This window comes from Cryptotermes secundus, unplaced genomic scaffold, assembly GCF_002891405.2.
Source record: "Cryptotermes secundus unplaced genomic scaffold, Csec_1.0 scaffold261, whole genome shotgun sequence".
NCBI classification, from domain to species: Eukaryota; Metazoa; Arthropoda; class Insecta; order Blattodea; family Kalotermitidae; genus Cryptotermes; species Cryptotermes secundus.
In genome coordinates this window covers 367450-385901 of record NW_019738959.1, presented here as the reverse complement: position 1 = coordinate 385901, position 18452 = coordinate 367450, and the positions used below count along the sequence as shown (strand labels likewise).

Genomic DNA, 18452 nt, shown 5'->3' with positions numbered 1-18452 from the left:
GGAAGTGGGGTGTCATGACCTAAAACACTGCAGCTTTGACAGAGGGCGACCCGACGGCGCGGGAGTTAAGCTATCTTTCCACTATTGCATCTAAAATTGGGCCGAGGAGGGCAGGAGGCGTGTAGTGGTGGGGGGAGTGACGTAACGCGGGTAGGGGAACCAAAATACGGTGCCGGGAGAGGGGGCCACGCGGGAAGCTGTCCCCGGTGGAATGTATACAAGACTGTGTCTGCAACAGACACTCACACACTCCCGGTCAGCCGCCAAAGAGCAGAGCACGTGTACGGAGGGCTTCCAGTAGGTCTCAGTTCCACCAAGTCGTCGGGAGTCAAATATCAGTTGTAGTTTATCATTTAGGGAACGGGTGACCTACCATCAGCTGATACACTCATATTGAGCAGAATATCCTCGCAACAATACCCAATTCCATTTCTTCTGCTGTGAGTATAGTGGCATGTTTCTGTTTTAGTGTCTGCATTAATCAAGTCTAAAGTCGAACGTTTTTTAAGCTGTTTAATCTTAATTAATATTAATTTTAGGGCCTCATAACAAGGATATCACCAAATTGAAATAACATTTGATGAGTTAGACGTACACAGTGGTTCAGCTGTTGATTCTGCTTTTGGGTATTTTCATTGTGTGATGAAGTACTGACGTTTCGCAGTCATATGTTACGTCTGTCTTCACGGTGAAAGTTAGTGTGGTGGGCGAGTTCGCAAACAGTTTGGGCATACGATGCATAAACTCAAGAGCAGATTCTCAGCATCAAGAATAAGGTTCGTTGCGATTTCTGACTCTCGAGAAAACTGTTTCGTTAAAGTAGGTAGAGGTTTTCGTAGAACAGTCTTTACGGTGCGAAATTTTGCAGGGGAATTTGGCTGTGATCCACATCAGATGAGCCGAAAAGGATTGAAGACCCCAGCTGGGGCTCATACTCCCCAACAAATGTTGCTGACGCCAGGGGTGAGTGTTATCAAACTTGTACTTCGCTTGGTTTCTTTTGCTGCCTCTTATCCGAGAGAGGGCTCCCAGAGAGTGGATTGTATCATCCGAAGGGGGGGGGGGACAGGAAGGGAGCACCCAGAAATATGTTTTTATAAATTTACGGTGAAATATGAAAATATTTTTATTGATTGTTTTTGTCTCTGTATTGGAACATAGGTGACGTCACCTATTGTGTTTAAGATCCTCTGATATTAATCATTTAGAGACGGACTGATCGGCCGGCCGACTGACAAATTGCTGTTGGCCCTCGCCAGCACAGTGGTTCTTTCTTCCGAGACCCGCAGGACCATATTTTACTGTCTCACGACTCTGGACGTCCTACTGACCGACTCGCGGGTCTGCTCTGCGTGGAACAAAGAGAAAATCCGTGGTTTTAGTCCGCAAGGGAACTATACCGACCGAGCGACCGCCGCTTGTCGACGAAGTGCTCTGTGTAGTACATAAAATAAAGTTCGTACCTCACCGGGAACGCACCGTTTATGAAGTGTGGGAGCCTCGACGTCTCACAACCCTATGGGCCTCCATGGCCTATTACAGGGATGGCTTTTTCCTTTTAACGACGCTGCTAGTAACACAGCATTCGGAAGGCTATGGAAGGAAGCGGTCGTGGCCTAACTTGAACTTATATCCCGGCATTAGGCGCCCCCAGCGTTATCAGTGGAGCAGTATTGCACAGTGACACTGTATAGTCCCGTATTAATTCACAGATGAACAGACTTCTTGGCTTTGTACAGCTCCGAGGTTGATCTCTTGGCTTTTTGACCCTGAATATGACGGCAATATGTTCCTTCGAAACGTTATGCATTTTTGCCCACAATTTAGCGTCCAAATTCGGCCAAGAGTATATTGTTTTTCAGAAATATTTTTAGTTTTGTTTTCAAAGCACACATACCCACCCACGACCACAGAAGTTTTCTGTGTAAGCCACTTGTCATATTCCCTTTCTCCAAATTCGCTCTGTTGGCGTAAGGAAGGGACACATTCCTGTTGAGTTCGTGACAGAGGAAAGTGGTTCTGGAAATAAAGCAATAAATCTTACGATTCAGGTAGACCCGTCTGTCATCCATAGCTGCTTGTGCCTCAGATGATGTGTTGCTGGAGCGCATATTTACAGGGGACACAGCGCGGCTAGACCTACAGAAATTCTGATTTGGCGAACTGGTTTAACGCGTGTTACTTCATAATATTCCTCGGGGAGAAGAGAAATATATATAAGGTGGGAAAGCCAGAAGGAAAGAGGCCAGTAGGAAGACCAAGACGTAACTCGGTGGATAATATTAAAATGGATCTGAGAGAAATATGATAGGGTGGTATGATCAAGCTCGCCGGTCACGGTAGCCGAGCGGTCTAAGGCGTGCACTGTCTTCGCTTGCTCGGAAGCCGGGATCGTGGGTTCGAATCCCACTCAGGGCATGGATGTTTATGTGCGTTTTTCTGTGTTTGTCTACAGGTAGAGGCCTTGCGACGAGCTGATCACTCGCCCAAGGAGTCCTACCGAATGTGTAAGATCTAGTAAACTGAAGTGAAACGGAGAGTTTCATGGAGGTAGGCCTAGGCCCAAATTGGGGCTGTAGCGCCACAGGGAAGGGAAGGGTATGATCAAGCTCAGGATATGCACCAGCGGAGGACTGTTGTGAACACGGCAATGAACCTTCGGGATCCATAAAATGCTGGGAAGTTCTTGAGTAGCTGCACAACTGGCGGCTTCTCAAGAAGGGCTCAGCTCTGTGAAGTTACTTCTAATATTCAAGGACAAGATGGAAAAGCATGTAGCAGGCATGAGAGAGAGAAGAGATTTAGAAGGAAAGAGGCCACTACAAAAATATTTACATAGGTGGGAGGATCATATTAAAATGGATCTGAGACAAGGAGGATGGGATACTATTGACTGGATTTATCTGGCTGAGGGTGGGGAAGAGTGGAGCGCTCTCGTGAGTGCGGTAATGAAGCTGGGAGATTTGACTAGCTGAGCAAATATCAGCTTTGTTCAGGAGTCCGCTCCAGGGACAAGGAGAGTCCAGAGGGATCAGTGTAACAGCCGCCGAGAATTTGATGCGCTACTGCCAAATGCGTAGGTTGGATGCTTCTTTCAAAATGCCAATTTCAAACAAGCGCAGCTACCAAATTCAGAAATGTAATTAGATTAATTCCTCGTTAATCTGGAGTAATTGAGGGGAGCTGGTTCAGATTAAGCGATAATCCAGAGTAGTGAAGCAAAATGTAGTCATAAAAGGTAAAGTTGTCTCTGTGCTTAACTAATTAAGCACTAGGCCATGAAGGCGTATGGGGAAGTGGATGTATAGATCCACATTTTCTTGACCTCGGCACTAGCTGGAGGTGAGTTGTCAGCTTCACCCCCCGCCACTTTACCCCAGGGGTAAGAGCCCCCGGTACCCATTGGATAGGAGGTTAGGTGGACCCCACAGCCGGTCTGGACGACGCGGAGAGGAGAAAATTGTTGACTCTACCGGGACTCGAAATCAGACCCCTCGGCCGTGCAGCCCGTAGCCAGTCGCTGTAGCGACTCCTAAAGGTAGCCCTAAAAGACAAAGAACACAAACAAGCGGACAGCTTAGTGCTATAAGCGGTGCTGATGAAAATAAATAAAAAAATCACTGCAGAGCTTTTATTTCAGAACTGTAAGAAGGCAGTACATTTATCGATAGAAGACTCAGAAGTTTGTTTCTGAACGTACTGATGCAGGTCTGAAGAGACTGTCTCAAGTTCTGTCTGAACAGACAAATGACTCATCTGCCTTCCTGAATGCCCCGTGTCTTTTAAAATATGCACTCAACTGTGAGGGGGGCACTATGCTACAAGCCGGAAGGTCACGGGTTCGAATCCCGATGCAGTCGCTGGATTTTTTTTCAATTGACCTAATACTTCCAGCCGCACTATGGCCCTGTGGTCGACTCAGCCTCTAACAGAAATGAGTACCAGGAATGTTTTTGGAATATTCTCGGGGGTAAAGGGCGGCCGGCGCGTAGGGCTCACAACCTCACCGCCATCTGTGAGANGGCCCTGTGGTCGACTCAGCCTCTAACATAAATGAGTACCAGGAATGTTTTTGGAATATTCTCAGGGGTAAAGGGCGGACGACGCGTAGGGCTGACAACCTCACCGTCATCTGTGAGCCGATTTTCTAGGAAATATGCGAGCCTCGACGTCTCACAACCTTATGGGCCTCCACGGCCTGTTACAGGGATAGTTTTACTTTGCTTTACTCAACTGTGAACAAGTTTTTTTTTATTTTTCATATTTCGATCCGGATTAACTATAACCGGATTAGCGAGGGTTTAACTGTATGCCCTTGGCGGCATATTTCTTCAAGGTATGGAGTTAGCTGATATGCCAGAGGCAAAGAATTGTGTTATGGAAATTACATGAGAGCTGCAACCTTACGAATTTCAGAGGCTTCACGTTCATTTTGTTTGTGATGGAAAGTGTGAATAAAGTGTTCCATAAAACCCGTGGTTCCATAATACCAGTGGCTGCATAATACCCGTGGCTGCATAATACCCGTGGATCTATATCATCCATGGTTCCATATCAGGCCGGGTTGTATATTATCCACGGTTTGGTATTACCCGCGGTTTTTATTACGATTTGAAGCAGTTCTGTCTCTACTCTCTGGCACTTCAGTTCGAGAAACGCGAAGTGCAGGAAGTGGGCAGGATATCCTGAGCACAGTGTAGCGCGGGTCACAGACAGCCCCCTGTCGCCTGTGGAAACAGTGATTACGCTTGGGATAAGAGCACAGACCGGATATGGTGCAGGAATTTCCGACTCCGGGCCGGAGGCCAGCTGAAGTGTTTCGGAGATCTAGCGGCAGATGCAACGTTTATCAGTATCGGTATTGGGGGGGGGGAGTGAAGTCAGTTACGCTTTGCCGACGTCGGATTCAAAAAAAAAATTTCGCTAGCTTCGTCACGTTTGTCCGCCCGTATGTAACTAGTCAAGAGCGGCTGACTAGATTTTCATGTACCTTATTATCGAAAGGGACACGCATTAGCGTAGTTGCTTGAGGAACTATGCTACAAACCGGAAGGTCGCTGGTTCGAGTCCCGATGAGGTGGATTTTTTCAATTTACCTATTCCTTCCAGCCGCACTATGACCCTAGGGTCGTCTCAGCCTCTAACAGAAATGAGTACATGCAATCTTCCTGGGAGCAAAGTGCGGCCGGCGCGTAATGCTGACAACCTCATCGCCATCTGTGAGCCGATTGTCTAGAGAAAATGTGGGAGCCTCGACGTCTCACAACCCCATGGGCCTCCACAGCCTGTTACCTGTGCTTTATTACTGGGAGCTTCTACTACTGTTACAATTTTCTTTAAATTCTTCCGACAATAACGAAAATTTTACTTGAATCCCCACGTGCGTTTAATCTACCGCCGAGGTAGATCAGTCGGTGTATCCACGGGCTGGGGTTCGATTACCGATAATTGTAAGAAATTCTTCTATACTCTACAGCGTCCAGACCGCCTCTGGGACCCACATATACTGGGGGCTACTGCGGTAAAGTGGCCGGGGCGTGAAGCTGACCATTCACCTACATCTAGTACCGAATTCAAGAATGGTGGAGCTATACCTCCACTCCCCCGTACGTCTTCATGGCATGCTGCTTAGTTAGTTAATCACAGGGTGTTTGTGGGAGCGAAGGGTGTTTCGAGCGATAGTTATACAGGAGAATGAAACACATTTTGTGTCCAGTACACTTTTCCCATAAGGCTTTAACTATTTCGAGATAATTAAACAAATGTTGAGAAGATGTTCTTGAATTGTTAGACTGTGTATGCAGTTTCTGACTCTGCGTGCGTGACCTGTGAAGCTAGCAACTTCTTCAACNCCTTTTCCCACCACGGCGGCCCGGGTTCGAGCCAAGATGGTGGATAAAGTGGCAGTGGGGCAGGTTTTCTCCGAGTACTACGGTTTCCCCTGCCAGTTATCAATCCACTGGCCGCTGCACATTCATCATCTATCATCCGGGGCTGGTACAAGAGGACAATTAGTGGATGACGTACGAAGTGGACTCGGTTTCACCCCACCCAAAGAAACTAAAAGAAAGAGGTCCCCTCATTGGAAATCTCGCTGTATAAATATAATGCGCATTTAGAGATATTTGAGGCAGAGTGTACACGACTCTGTGACGAGTTTAGTCAACAGTAATGTTCTTAGTACAAACTTACCTGGAAAATAGAGCCCTAATTTGTTCTCAGTGGTCCCAAAATTTATGTTTTAAGGCGAAGTCTTTAGCTCTGTCTTCGCAAATAACCTCCTACCCCTTAAATTAGGGACAAGTAGAAGAGCCTCATTTGTGGGGGGCGGTACCAACTTACCAAGGGTCTCAACTAACCCCTACCACCAGAAAGAAACCTCATGGATTGCAGTTCTGGACACCCCTGTCATACCATTGCATATGCACAACATAGAAAGATGTATATGCAGTTTTATTCTGGCGCTCTGCAGGCGAGACGTGTTAACAAAAGAATGTTGAGTCACGTGACCTAGGTACATGCGCGCTTGGTGCATGGCGCAAGGCCGGTCAGTTTCCTCACCCTGGCGGGGGGTGACCGTTCTCAGGAGCCGCAAAGTGGTTTCTGTAACGAGGCTGAATTGTCTGATTGATAAAACCATTCAACAAAACACACAGCTCGTCAGCACATCTGTATTCATGGGAGCTTGTACGCCCCATTTTTACGGCTTTAATTTAATGGAATTCACATGCATTTTTCTAAACAAAAACAAGCTTTGTAATTATGATATCTGGGACACTCGCTGTTGAGAGATCCCTATATCTGCTGACTTTCTCTGTGTGGTATATGTAAAGAAATATTACAGTATGGTAACTTGACTGACTAGAAACGGGGTTGAGGTTGGTTATCGGATTTACGGGACACTTAACACTCGTAACTACAAATGACTATGACAGTCTCACTGAGTCACACACTGCCTGTAATTACAGCGCTAGCCGTTTCTTGGTAGCGGCTTCTAACAGCGGACGTTCCCCCATCCCCTGGATTCCAGAACTGCCTGGCCTCAGCTGCCAGCTTCTCACACCTGCAACTCTCAACTGACTCAACGAACAACTCCAGCCCAGTACGGTCCAGTGAATTTCTGCTGGCATGTGACGCCGTGTATTCCGGTAGAAATCCATCGACATTTTGGAGGAACTTACTGCCTCTATCTTTAGGCTCTCTCTCCTGTTGTACCATAAGGGCTGTAGGACGTGTAGGTTCTTAAGTACAGTGTGTCACCCTCCCTCGCGTCTCTATCAGAGTTAACGACCACTGCCCCTCTATTTTCCGTATTTCCCCTCACTTGCAACCTTAGAGGCCAGGTGTAAAAAGCACATTCTGTGTATATGAACGTCAGCCTTGTCAGTTTAATATGCAGAATCACATTGTGCAGAAGTATGTGTAATTAAGATCTTGAAGGGTAATTAATTTGATTTCCCATTAACATTGCCGTGTGCGGGTACCAGGCCTCGCCGCAGAACTGCTTTGGCGCCAGGTCGGGTTGATGTGGGATTGCCCCAACCTGCTTGTCACATAGATAAGAGAGAAGGCTGTAAACTAGGAACTTCACTTTACGCCAGTCAGGAGTGTCCAGAACTATGGATGGCCAAGGAAACCTTCGCTTTGCATTATCTGAGACGGAATTTTCGGTTGTTACCAGGAAGGTGGGTACGTTCGTGCTTCTGTTGCCAGATTGATGATTTGTTACCAAGGAGATGACATGTTGCCATGTATGTTACCGACAAGGCAGCTTGTTAGTGGTTCTTTTGGCAAACAGACGTGTTAACTTTTCTGTTACCACAAAGGTGATATGTAGACAGCCCTGTTACCAAAGAGATGGTGTTGGTGGCTGTATTACCAGTGGGACGCTGCCCGAGAGAGGCACTATCATAGCTCTGTTACCGCAAAGGTGATATGTAGACAGCCCTGTTACCAAAGAGATTGTGTTGGTGGCTGTATTACCAGTGGGACGCTGCCAGAGAGAGGCACTGTCATGGCTGTTACCGTATAAATGTTTATGTTAAGTACCTCCGTTACCAGGAACCTGTACTTAATGGAACAGTCGTGTTCCTTGTGAGTTTGCTTAATTCCTTGGCCCTGATGTTAATGCAGTGCAGATAAAGACCACACGCAGTGAACCTTATCGCCGTACAGACGGGCCTACTGCACGGCGTCGATTCATAAATCATTTTCCCGTTGGATTTTCTTAAATATTCGCCATATCGGAAGAAGTCTCGAGTAGCTGAAGATTACGAGGAGATGCCTATCTCATGAAGAATGCCGTCTCCTGGGATGTGGCACAGTGTAGATATTGTGTAAAGCGACGTTTTGGAGGAACGTATCGACTCCATCTTTAGGTAGATAAATTCGCGTGCAAAGAGCAAGTGGCTGCAGACTGCTGGTACCTCGCTAGCGGATTTTTCTACCCTGAAGATGGAGGTGATGGGTTCCTCCGAAACGTCGGTTTACACAATATCTATGAGGCGCCACATTACAGTATACGGCATTCTTTATAGTCACCGCCGTGAAAACCTCAACTTTTCCATGCCTCTCTTAATTTGCATGATGAGTCTGCGAAGTTGCGTGTACTACTGGCCATGTATGGGATGAATATTGAACAAAATGAATTTAACGTAACGTCGTAAGATGTGGGCTACCTCTGTGGTCTAGTGGTCAGCGTTCCTGGCTACTGATCCAGAGATCCCGGGTTCGATTCCCGGCGCTATCAGATTTTCTGAGAAATAGTGAGGATAATTGAGGAGCTATTTCAAGGAAATAGCGGCTCCGGTCTAGAAAACCGAAATTAACGGCCGTGGGGATTCGTTGCGCTGACCACGCGACACCCTCTGTCCGCTAAAGTTGGCACTAACTTCGACGACAATAGGCAGTCGCGCGATCGGTATAGTTCGCTTGCGGACTAAAGCGACGGATATATATGGATAAATACCGTCTTAAGTGCAACAAATTTTATTGTAGTTTTTACTTCTTTTTCCTCCTCCACACTACATGTTTCGGCCCTAAATGGCCATCATCAGGTGTGTATCACTCACGTAGCTGTTACACTGCTTGTTAAAATTTAAAATTACCAGTCTTTCTAATTGTATAAAATCTTTGTTAATCTACACGCGTCGATTTGAATTTTAAATTAGCACTTTTTAAAACTTAATTCAAGTTAAAATGTCTATAAGATCTCTGTTCTTTCTTTTTCAAATTTTTAGTTAAAATTTTTTCAGGGTACATGCCCTATATCTACGGTGCTGCAGCGGCCACTTCTTGTTTTTATCGTTGTTCATGTGTTGTTCAGTGTAGGAGCTCTCTGTGTGTGTCGCTGCTTATCTTTAATACGTTTGCTAATTTAAAAAATCAAATCGACGCGTGTAGATTAACAAAGATTTTATACAATTAGAAAGACTGGTAATTTTAAATTTTAACAAGCAGTGTAACAGCTACGTGAGTGATACACACCTGATGATGGCCATTTAGGGCCGAAACATGTAGTGTGGAGGAGGAAAAAGAAGTAAAAACTACAATAAAATTTGTTGCACTTAAGACGGTATTTATCCATATACTATATTGTGTGAGTGTAACAGGATGCTGAAATATAACATTGTAAAGCGACGGAGTTTGTCTTTTTCTTTGCCGTAAGATGTGAGGTTCCCACGGCGATGACGGGTGACGCTCTGCCCTCTGGTAGGTGACGCCGTGTAATCTGGAAGATAGTTAACTAATGTTTCGGCCCAGCGGGTTAGCGTAGCGATAAAGCTCTATACTCGTATTTGGAGGTGCTGTGTTCGAATCACGAGGCCAGCACATCGGATATCGTGCCCTGAGGTTTTCCGTGATTCCTCAGTCATTCCAGGTAAATGTCAGGATAGTGTCTTTGTTGGCTCATGACGGCTTCCTTGCAAATCCTTTCCAATTCATCAATTATCCTACCATTACACGCTAGTAAAATCCACAAAATGGAAAATAAGAGGATGGTTGGTTAGTTGGTTATTTAACGACACTGTTACTATCGAAGCTATGTAGTATTTGATGATAATTGAATGGTGAATTGGGAGTGGTCTTGACCTAACCGAGGCGACATCTCTGCGTTTGCTCGCAGGGACTGAAGAAGTGGGTGCAAAGACTCGTTCGTGATAGCCGACTGAGATTCAGAGAGGAAGGGGACGAGAAAAAGGGAAAAAAGATAAGGAAACTAGTGTAAGAAGTAGGGAGAGGAAGTTAATAAATAATGCATAAGAAACAGAATGATAAGGAGAAAACAAGCGGAAGGAGATAAAGGTAAACAAGGTGAAAATGAAACAAAGTCTATATTCTTGTACATATATGACGGCTTTGAGTTGGTGTCCACGAGCAGGCCCTGCCAGCCGTTTCTATGCTTCAGAAAGCAGGGCCAAGAATGCATCTGCTTGGCAACAAGTTTCTTTCTGTTTTAACGAGCCGTGAGGTGTCGGTTTATCGCGGATATGGTGCGTTGTTACCTTCACGGCCGTGCCTTCACGCCTTCATGACTGCACGGCGCACTTCACGCACTTCGAAACTCGACACCGGCACACAGGGGTTTCCAAAGTGCTACTGCATCTGGGCCATCAACATTGTAAAAACTTGATTTTGGGTCTATGTGGGAGCTGGGACATTTCAATCAGCTCAGTAACTGGACTACAGGCTGGACGAGCGAGGAATCGGGGTTCGATTCTAGACAGAATCTTCTGTCTGGCTCCTTTCCAATTACTGTAGGGGTTATTTCCACAGAGGTAAAAATGGCCGGGGCGTGAAAGTGACCGCTTACATTCATCTACTGCTGTGATCAAGAATGCGTGGAACTATACCTCCACTCCCTCAACCTCCATGCTTTGGTATTTTATTAAGCACAGATACATTTTTATCTGTATTTTAATTTTCTCTTTTAACGTCTACGCTTTTATGAGGATCGCCTAGCAACTAACGCTGTTCATCTGTCTCTGTCTTCTCAGATGTCCTGCTCCTCAATTTCCTCCCATGTCCTTCCTCTCTTCTGTGTGATATGTTTCCTGATTTGTTGTTCCCACCTTCCTCTTGGTTGTGGAGGCCCATAGCGTTGTGAGACGTCGAGGCTCCCACACTATCTAGACAATCGGCTCAAAGATGGCGGTAAGGTTGTCAGCCTTACGCGCCGGTCGCGCTTTACTCCCCAGGAAAATTATTTAATTAACTCCTGGTACTCGTTTCTGTTAGAGGCTGAGTCAACCACAGGGCCATAGTGCGGCCGGAAGAATTAGGTCAATTGAAAAAGTCCAATGACCTCATCGTGACTTGAACCCGCGACCTTCCGGCTTGTAGCATAGTGCCTCAACCAAGTACGCTTCAACTCGGTTGTATTCTTTTTTATTTTTTTGTTGAGAACAATATTTGCTCTTCTGACTTATGAGGCTTTAGGCGCTCAACTTTATTTGACGCTAATAATACTTACTTACTTACTTGCTTACTTACTTACTTACTTACTTACTTACTTACGGAGCTGAGCCCTTCTTGAGAAGAAGCCAAATCTGCAGTTACTCAAGAATTTCCCAGCATTTTATGGGACCCGAAGGTTCATTACCGTGTTCACAAGAGCCCTCCACTGGTCCCTATCCTGAGCCAGATCAATCCAGCCCACACCACCCCATTCTATCTCTCTAAGATCCATTTTAATATTGTCCACCTACCTACGCCTTGGTCTTCCCAGTGGTCTCCTTCCTTCCCACAATATTCTATATGCATTCCTCTTGCTACCATTCGTGCTACAGGACCTGCCAACCTCATCCTCTTTGACTTGATCATTCTAATTATTCTTGGAGAAGAGTACAAGTTAAGAAAATATAAATATAATTAATCAAAATTTATTTTTTCATTTTTACGACACTCGAACTCGTTACAGCTGCTCGGGTTATACCATGTCGGATGTTGTGATCTTGTCTGCTGGTCCTCGCCAGCACAGTCATTCTTGGTTTCGCGGCCCGGTCTGGAACCACAGCCATATTTCTTCCATCGCCCCGTTCTGTCTCCTGTCAGATGAGACAGGAAGAAGTTGCTCATGTCTTAACATGGAGGCAGTGAATTTCTCTAAAACGTTTGTAACCACTTAACCAGATTACACGGCGTTATAACCTGAAAGTCCCACAATCAGCGTACGAATATTCTGCACAGTTAACCAACAAACTCGGCCTTGTTGCTTCATCGTCAGCCCTTGCATTGCCGTGCACAAGAAACACAGTTCATGTTCTTGTGACTGCTCGTCAGAGAAGGGTCGCCATATGTCTCGTGTTTTCAACAAACCTGATGTAACTAAAAATATTTGGTAAATTCAAAGGGTGACCGCCTCTGTTGTCCAGTGATCAGCGTTCGTGGCTACAGATCCAGAGGTCCGGGTTCGATTCCCGGCGCTACCAGATTTTCTGAGAAGTAGTGGTTCTGGAACGGGGTCAATTCAGCCTCGTGATGATAACTGAGGAGCTATTTCAAGGAAATAGCGGCTCCGGTCTAGAAAACCGAAATTAACAGCCGTGGGGAACCGTTGCGCTGACCACGCGACACCATCTATCCGCAAAAGCTGGCACTAAGTTCACCGACAAGCGGCGGGCGCTCGGTCGGTATAGTTCGCTTGCGGACTAATTCTAAAGGGTTTTGGCGGTAGTGTATTACTCTCGGGATTAATAAGAGATGTCCGTGGTTTAGTATTTTGAAAGAACGTTTCGGAAACTGGATATTGCTGTCCTCATGTGAACGCGTGAGGGGAAGCACCACAGTTGTCTCGTTGGATCCAGTGATGAGATTAGCTCTTCCTGACGGACCAGTTTGAATTTTAATCTGAGGAAGGAAACAGATCCAGTTTTCGAAACATTTGTGTTAATTTAGAATGTCAGGTGATGGACAAGAATGGGGAACAAAGCATTCTCAGTTTTAAATCTTCTGGTTTACGATTTTATGGTACTAATTTCTCTATAGAATAAAACAGCAGCATTTCTGCTTGAAATTGTACTAATACTCGTATATGATAGCGGATAGAGCGCAGCACTTGCTGGTTACAAATAGTATTAATTCTGCCTGTAGATAGAGCTAGGAACAGTACTCTCTCTCTCGTCCAAAGTCGCCATTTTTACGAAAGCATTTGTTTAGAAGATTTAAAAAGTGATTATGTATTTTTTTTTAAGTTCTGAATGTTATGTTTCGAGCATCAGAGCCCCCCCCCTTTCCAGACAAACTTGCGTGTTTCTCGCATATGTGTGCGCCTTCCAGACTCGGCAACTTATTCGACACGATCTGTTTACCTCCAGTGCTCCACATTAAATAACAAATTTCGATACCTGATTTTCATGTTTAAACATTGTGACGAAAATCACTTCCCTGCGAATGATGTTCTGGTATTAGTAGAGGAAAGGGGCCAGATGTCACGTGATACATAACATTTAATGTTTACTCTAAACATTTCTACTTTGGTTGAATTTCGGAATTGTATTGTAAGGAGTATTTCTGTACTGAGAAACTATATTTGTTTTGTATATATCGGTCAATTTTTCCTTGCCAGAAGAACAGGTCAGTGTGAGTGTTAGGCTGTTTATTAATTGTTATGATGTATGTACCCTGTTATAGTGACTATTATCAGGGCTCGGTGTTGTGTTTGTTTTACGATTATATGATAACAGAACAGTCATTACAGTCCCAGTGTACATATATTTAATTATTTTTATTATTTTACAGTTTCATGAAGGAACCAAATATGCGCTGATCAGATATTAATTAATAACTGAGAATTCCTATGTCTTCTTCCATGTTTAAAGTCTTAGTGGCTGCATGTTGTACTCGCACTGACAGGGAAAGCAACTCTCAGTGACGAAGAAGTGCTGCTTCTAGGTACAGCTCTGAAATTCTCGAAGCAAAGAGTATGGTTAATGTACCATAAGATACGTAACCATCTGAAACACGAGTTTCTTCTAAAACAATCTAGTCCATACCTCACAGGAAACACTGTCACAATAACAATGACCAACCGGTTAATATCGTTTGGAGTGTNTAATAATTTGGAAAAAGAAAAAGATCACTAAATTTATAGACATTTTAATTTGAATAGAAGTTTTAAAAAAAGTGCCAATTTTAGAAATCAAATTGACGCGTAGATTAACAAAGATTTTATACATGCATACAGTTAGAAAGACTGGTGATTTTAAATTTTAAACTACGGGCATTGTAGCAGCTACGTAAGAATACACACCTGATGATGGCCATTTAGGGCCGAAACATGTAGTGTGGAGGAAGGGAAGAAGAAAGAACTACAATTAAATTGTTGCACTTAAGACGGAGTTTGCCTCATATATACGGTTAATATCGTTTGGAGTGCGGAAACCACCCACAGTAAATCGAGAGCTGGCCAATCACAGGCTAGGAACCAGCCAATGCTAAGCAACGGCTGGGTAAGCAGCTTTAGCTAGGTAAAACCTAGTTGTAGTAAATCGAGCGCTAGTCAATCACAGGCTGGGAACTAGACAATGCTGGGAAATTGTCACGACTCATTATGAAAATCATACGGAACACGTAAATAGAGTCTATGGGAAACAATGAGAAGTTTCCATAATATTAAAGCAGGTGGTAAATAAAATAACCACCATGCTTTGAAAGGTTAATAAGTACCGTATTGTGGAGATACATGAATCAATGGAGATAATGAAAATCCTGATATTTCTACGTTAGGATCAGTTTCCGGAAATGTGAAGCTCGAAGTACTGTTGTATGTCGCACAATAAATAACCTACATAAAATTATCTCTTCAAAGAACAGGGGTAACTATATGAACCACCTGCTTTAGCGTTAGCAAGACTATGCATTGTGACCACAGAATGTATTTCCATATTTCCTATGATTCTCACAATAAACAGCGATTATTGTTCTGTCCAGCCTTAACCGGTTGGTCGTTGTCATGGAGACGGAGTGTGTTTCTTGTGAGGTACGGACTTCAAGATACTAAAACTCTGCATTCTGCCCACACAGTGTATTTATGTGTTCCGTATGGTTCTCACAGTAAACAGCGATTATTTCCCTAAACAGCGTTAACCGGTTGGGCGTTGTTATGGAGACGGAGTGTGTTTCCTGTGAGGTACGGACTTCAAGATACTAAAACTCTGCATTCTGCCCACACAGTGTATTTGTGTGTTCCGTATGGTTCTCACAGTAAACAGCGATTATTTCCCTAAACAGCATTAACCGGTTGGGCGTTGTCATGGAGACGTAATATGTTTCCTGTGAGGTACGAAGTGAATTTTTAAACTGTATTCAGGTGAAGTTCAGGCTTCGGTGTGGAGACAGAGAGAGTTGGAGCAGTTTCATTGGCCGTTCCTTCTCACATCTCCCCGCTGTGCTGTGGTTTCACACGAGGTCCTGCTACGTCATGGAAAATCACGGCCGATTTTTGTTGCTTTTATTTCTCTTCGACAAGTTTAGCGACACGACACAGCATCCCTGCTCGCTTTCTTCTGTAGCAGGCGTACCAACCGTGAACACTCTACAAACTGTGCGTCTAAAAGTTTCAGAATATCCAACTGTCGTGGACCAAAGCATAGCGATATGAACGCGTTTGTATAGTCATTATAATTTTATCTCTTTACCATTCATTTGGCCTTTGTATCTCTATACTCTTTCTGTCTTCTCCCTTAATAACCCTTCCTCCTGCTTCGTAATCCGTATTTATCTATATTCCCAACTTTCCTTAATGGAAATACTCCGTCTCCTTAGCAACGCCCAACCGGTTAATGCTGTTTGGGGAAATAATCGCTGTTTATTGTGAGAACCATACGGAACACATAAATACACTGCGTGGGCAGAATGCAGAGTTTTAGTATCTTGAAGTCCGTACCTCACAGGAAGCACACTCCGTCTCCATAGCAACGCCCAGCCGGTTAATGCTGTTTAGGGAAACAATCGCTGTTTACTGTGAGAACCATACGGAACACACAAATACACTGTGTGGGCAGAATGCGGAGTTTTCAAGTGCCTTTGCATCAGTGGGAAACGCATATTAATGTTTCTGTATCCTTCCTTCTTGTATGGACTTTACGAATTTAGAAGTGCTGAATTGGTCATGAAATTTGGTACGTTAGAGGTTTACTAAAGTATATCTATATATTCTGATATTTGGAAAACAAATCGGGCAGCCAAAAACTGACACATTTACATATACTCGTACACCTACATGTTTTTTTTTCACGGTTCTTGACGTTAATTCGCTAAATATTGATTATAGCGGGGGATATCTTTCGAAAAAGAAACGTTGTAAAGAAAAATTAAACACATTATGTCGAGTACAGTTGCTTTCATAAGTCTTGAAGTGTTTTAGAGCTAATTAAGTAAAAGTGAGGTGTGAACATACTGAACTTGTTACGCTTTGCATATATTTTTAAATTTGTCTAATGTTAAAGCTGGTGGTACATAAAATAACCACCGTACTTTAAAGAACTCGATTCCAAGAAACAACCAACAATTGCCGTTGAAGTTTACACAGTGCCATTAGTGCCCAACAAGCTGCTGGTTGCCTGTCGGCCAAGAGAGTACAACGGTCTATTAATACTTGACTTGAGGCGGTTCTCTTGTTCACGCACCCGGCAGCTCGCTCTGGAAGGACGAGAAAGTCTGGTTTAAAATAAACACGCTTGCATTATGGCATTACTACACGAGTCGTAGTAGCCTCGGTCGCGCATGCGCACTCCAGGATCAGGGTTTATAAATGAAGCTGGTCTTGACGTCGGAATGTGTACCGTCGTAATGCAGTCTGACACGAGATGATTCAGTGAGAATCATTAGATGACGATATATGCGTGTGATACTGTCACGATTTAGCGACGTGACTCTAGACGGGGTAGGGATCGATTATACTTATATAGACCACTAGTAATTATAAATAATTACAGCGCCACCGCTAATCTCCACACTTTACAGATAATTAGCACACACTAAGTCTGCTCAGTCTTCACTAGTCGTCTCCTAGCAGCAGCTTCTAACAGTGGAGATTTTCAGATTCCCGCGCTCAGATCTTTTTGTCACAGCCGCCCATGAGGAATTAAACTGAACTGTCACCTGAACTATAGCTCCATCCCTTCTTAGCGTCCCTTGCAGAGCTCAACTGAACTGGATTCCCCCAGTTGTCTTCTTTATAACCACTTTGCACGGACCGAATAGAAAACACCGTTTACAGAATAATTATATTGTTGTAGAGGCGTGTTTACCCTTCCGTGGCTTAGAAACGGGTTGCATAACCCTGTTGTTTTGTTGGGTGCGTGTATGTTACGGGCGTTGCCTAGTAACGACGGCTGTTTACAGAGTCACCGTTTAGCAATGGTGCCACAATATATATAAGAATTTTAATACCTATAAAATATATGGCGTCAATATAACATATTTGTAGATGATATATTTATTTATATAGATTTTAGTATGAGCTTTTAGAATGAGAAAACAGCCCTTCGGAAAGCTTGAATGATCTGGTGAAAGTACTGATTGTTTTTACAGCCGTGAGGAAGGCTCTTTGAAAGTCGAAACATGTCGGGGTAAAGCGTAAATAAATATTATTTTATGTTTAAATTTTATGGTGTTTATGAAATTTGATTTCTTTTGCTGTCTTCAGTGAAGTTGCAGGGAGCTGCGACACTGACGCTAGCGGTGGGCACAAAATCGCTTCACAAATTCTCCATTTAATCTTATGCATTGGTTTCAATGAGTTTGGTTTGTTGCATACAATTTTCACCTCCCTTTCTTTCTTAGTTTCAGTTCTGCGCTTGCTTTCTCACGATTTTTATTATATATTATTAGTTTGTCTTCCTTCGACAGAGCCTGGTCTCAGGTATTTATAAAGCTGTAGTTTTACTGACAAGTGTTGTTCAGTGATTGAGGATTTCTTATACCCTGAAGATGGAGGTGATGTGTTCCTCCGAAACGTCGGTTAACAAAATATCTACAGGGCGCCAAATCCCAGAAGACAGCTTTCTTCATAGTCACTGCCGTGAAAACCTCAAATCTTACTAAGATTTAGTCGTAATCTTCATAATTTGATTTAAAATTCTTTCTTCCAAAAGCGCCCGTTAAGTGATTGCTGTATATTTTTACTTCAGCCGCTGTTTTTAAAGCTTACTTAATTACTTAATCCGTCCCTCTTAAACCTTACGGCGTCAATGCTGTTTTTTTTTGTTTTTTTTTTTTTTCATTTTGATCAATTTACAGACGGTAGGACTGCTTGGACGAGTGATCAGCCCATCGCAAGGCCTCTACCCAATTACAGGACAATACAAACACAGAATAAACGCATACACACACCAAACATCCATGCCTTGCTTGGGATTTGAACCCACGATTCCGGCTTCCGAGCGAGCGAAGACGGTTCATGCCTTAGACCGCCGCGGATACTTGACCGGCGGCTGTTAAAGCGATAT

General features: G+C 44.0%; 1 protein-coding gene across 1 annotated transcript in view; it reads left to right on the top strand.

Moving 5' to 3' along the window:
• Window positions 1–242: 242 nt before the first annotated feature.
• LOC111871418 (proton-coupled amino acid transporter-like protein pathetic) overlaps window positions 243–18452 on the top strand; it is a 70475-nt gene continuing 52265 nt past the window's right edge. The window contains exons 1-2 of the mRNA XM_023864517.2: window positions 243–440; window positions 869–963. Of these exons, the coding sequence (XP_023720285.1) occupies window positions 895–963 (69 nt within the window). The 5' untranslated portion in view covers window positions 243–440; window positions 869–894. The remainder of the gene's footprint in view (window positions 441–868; window positions 964–18452) is intronic.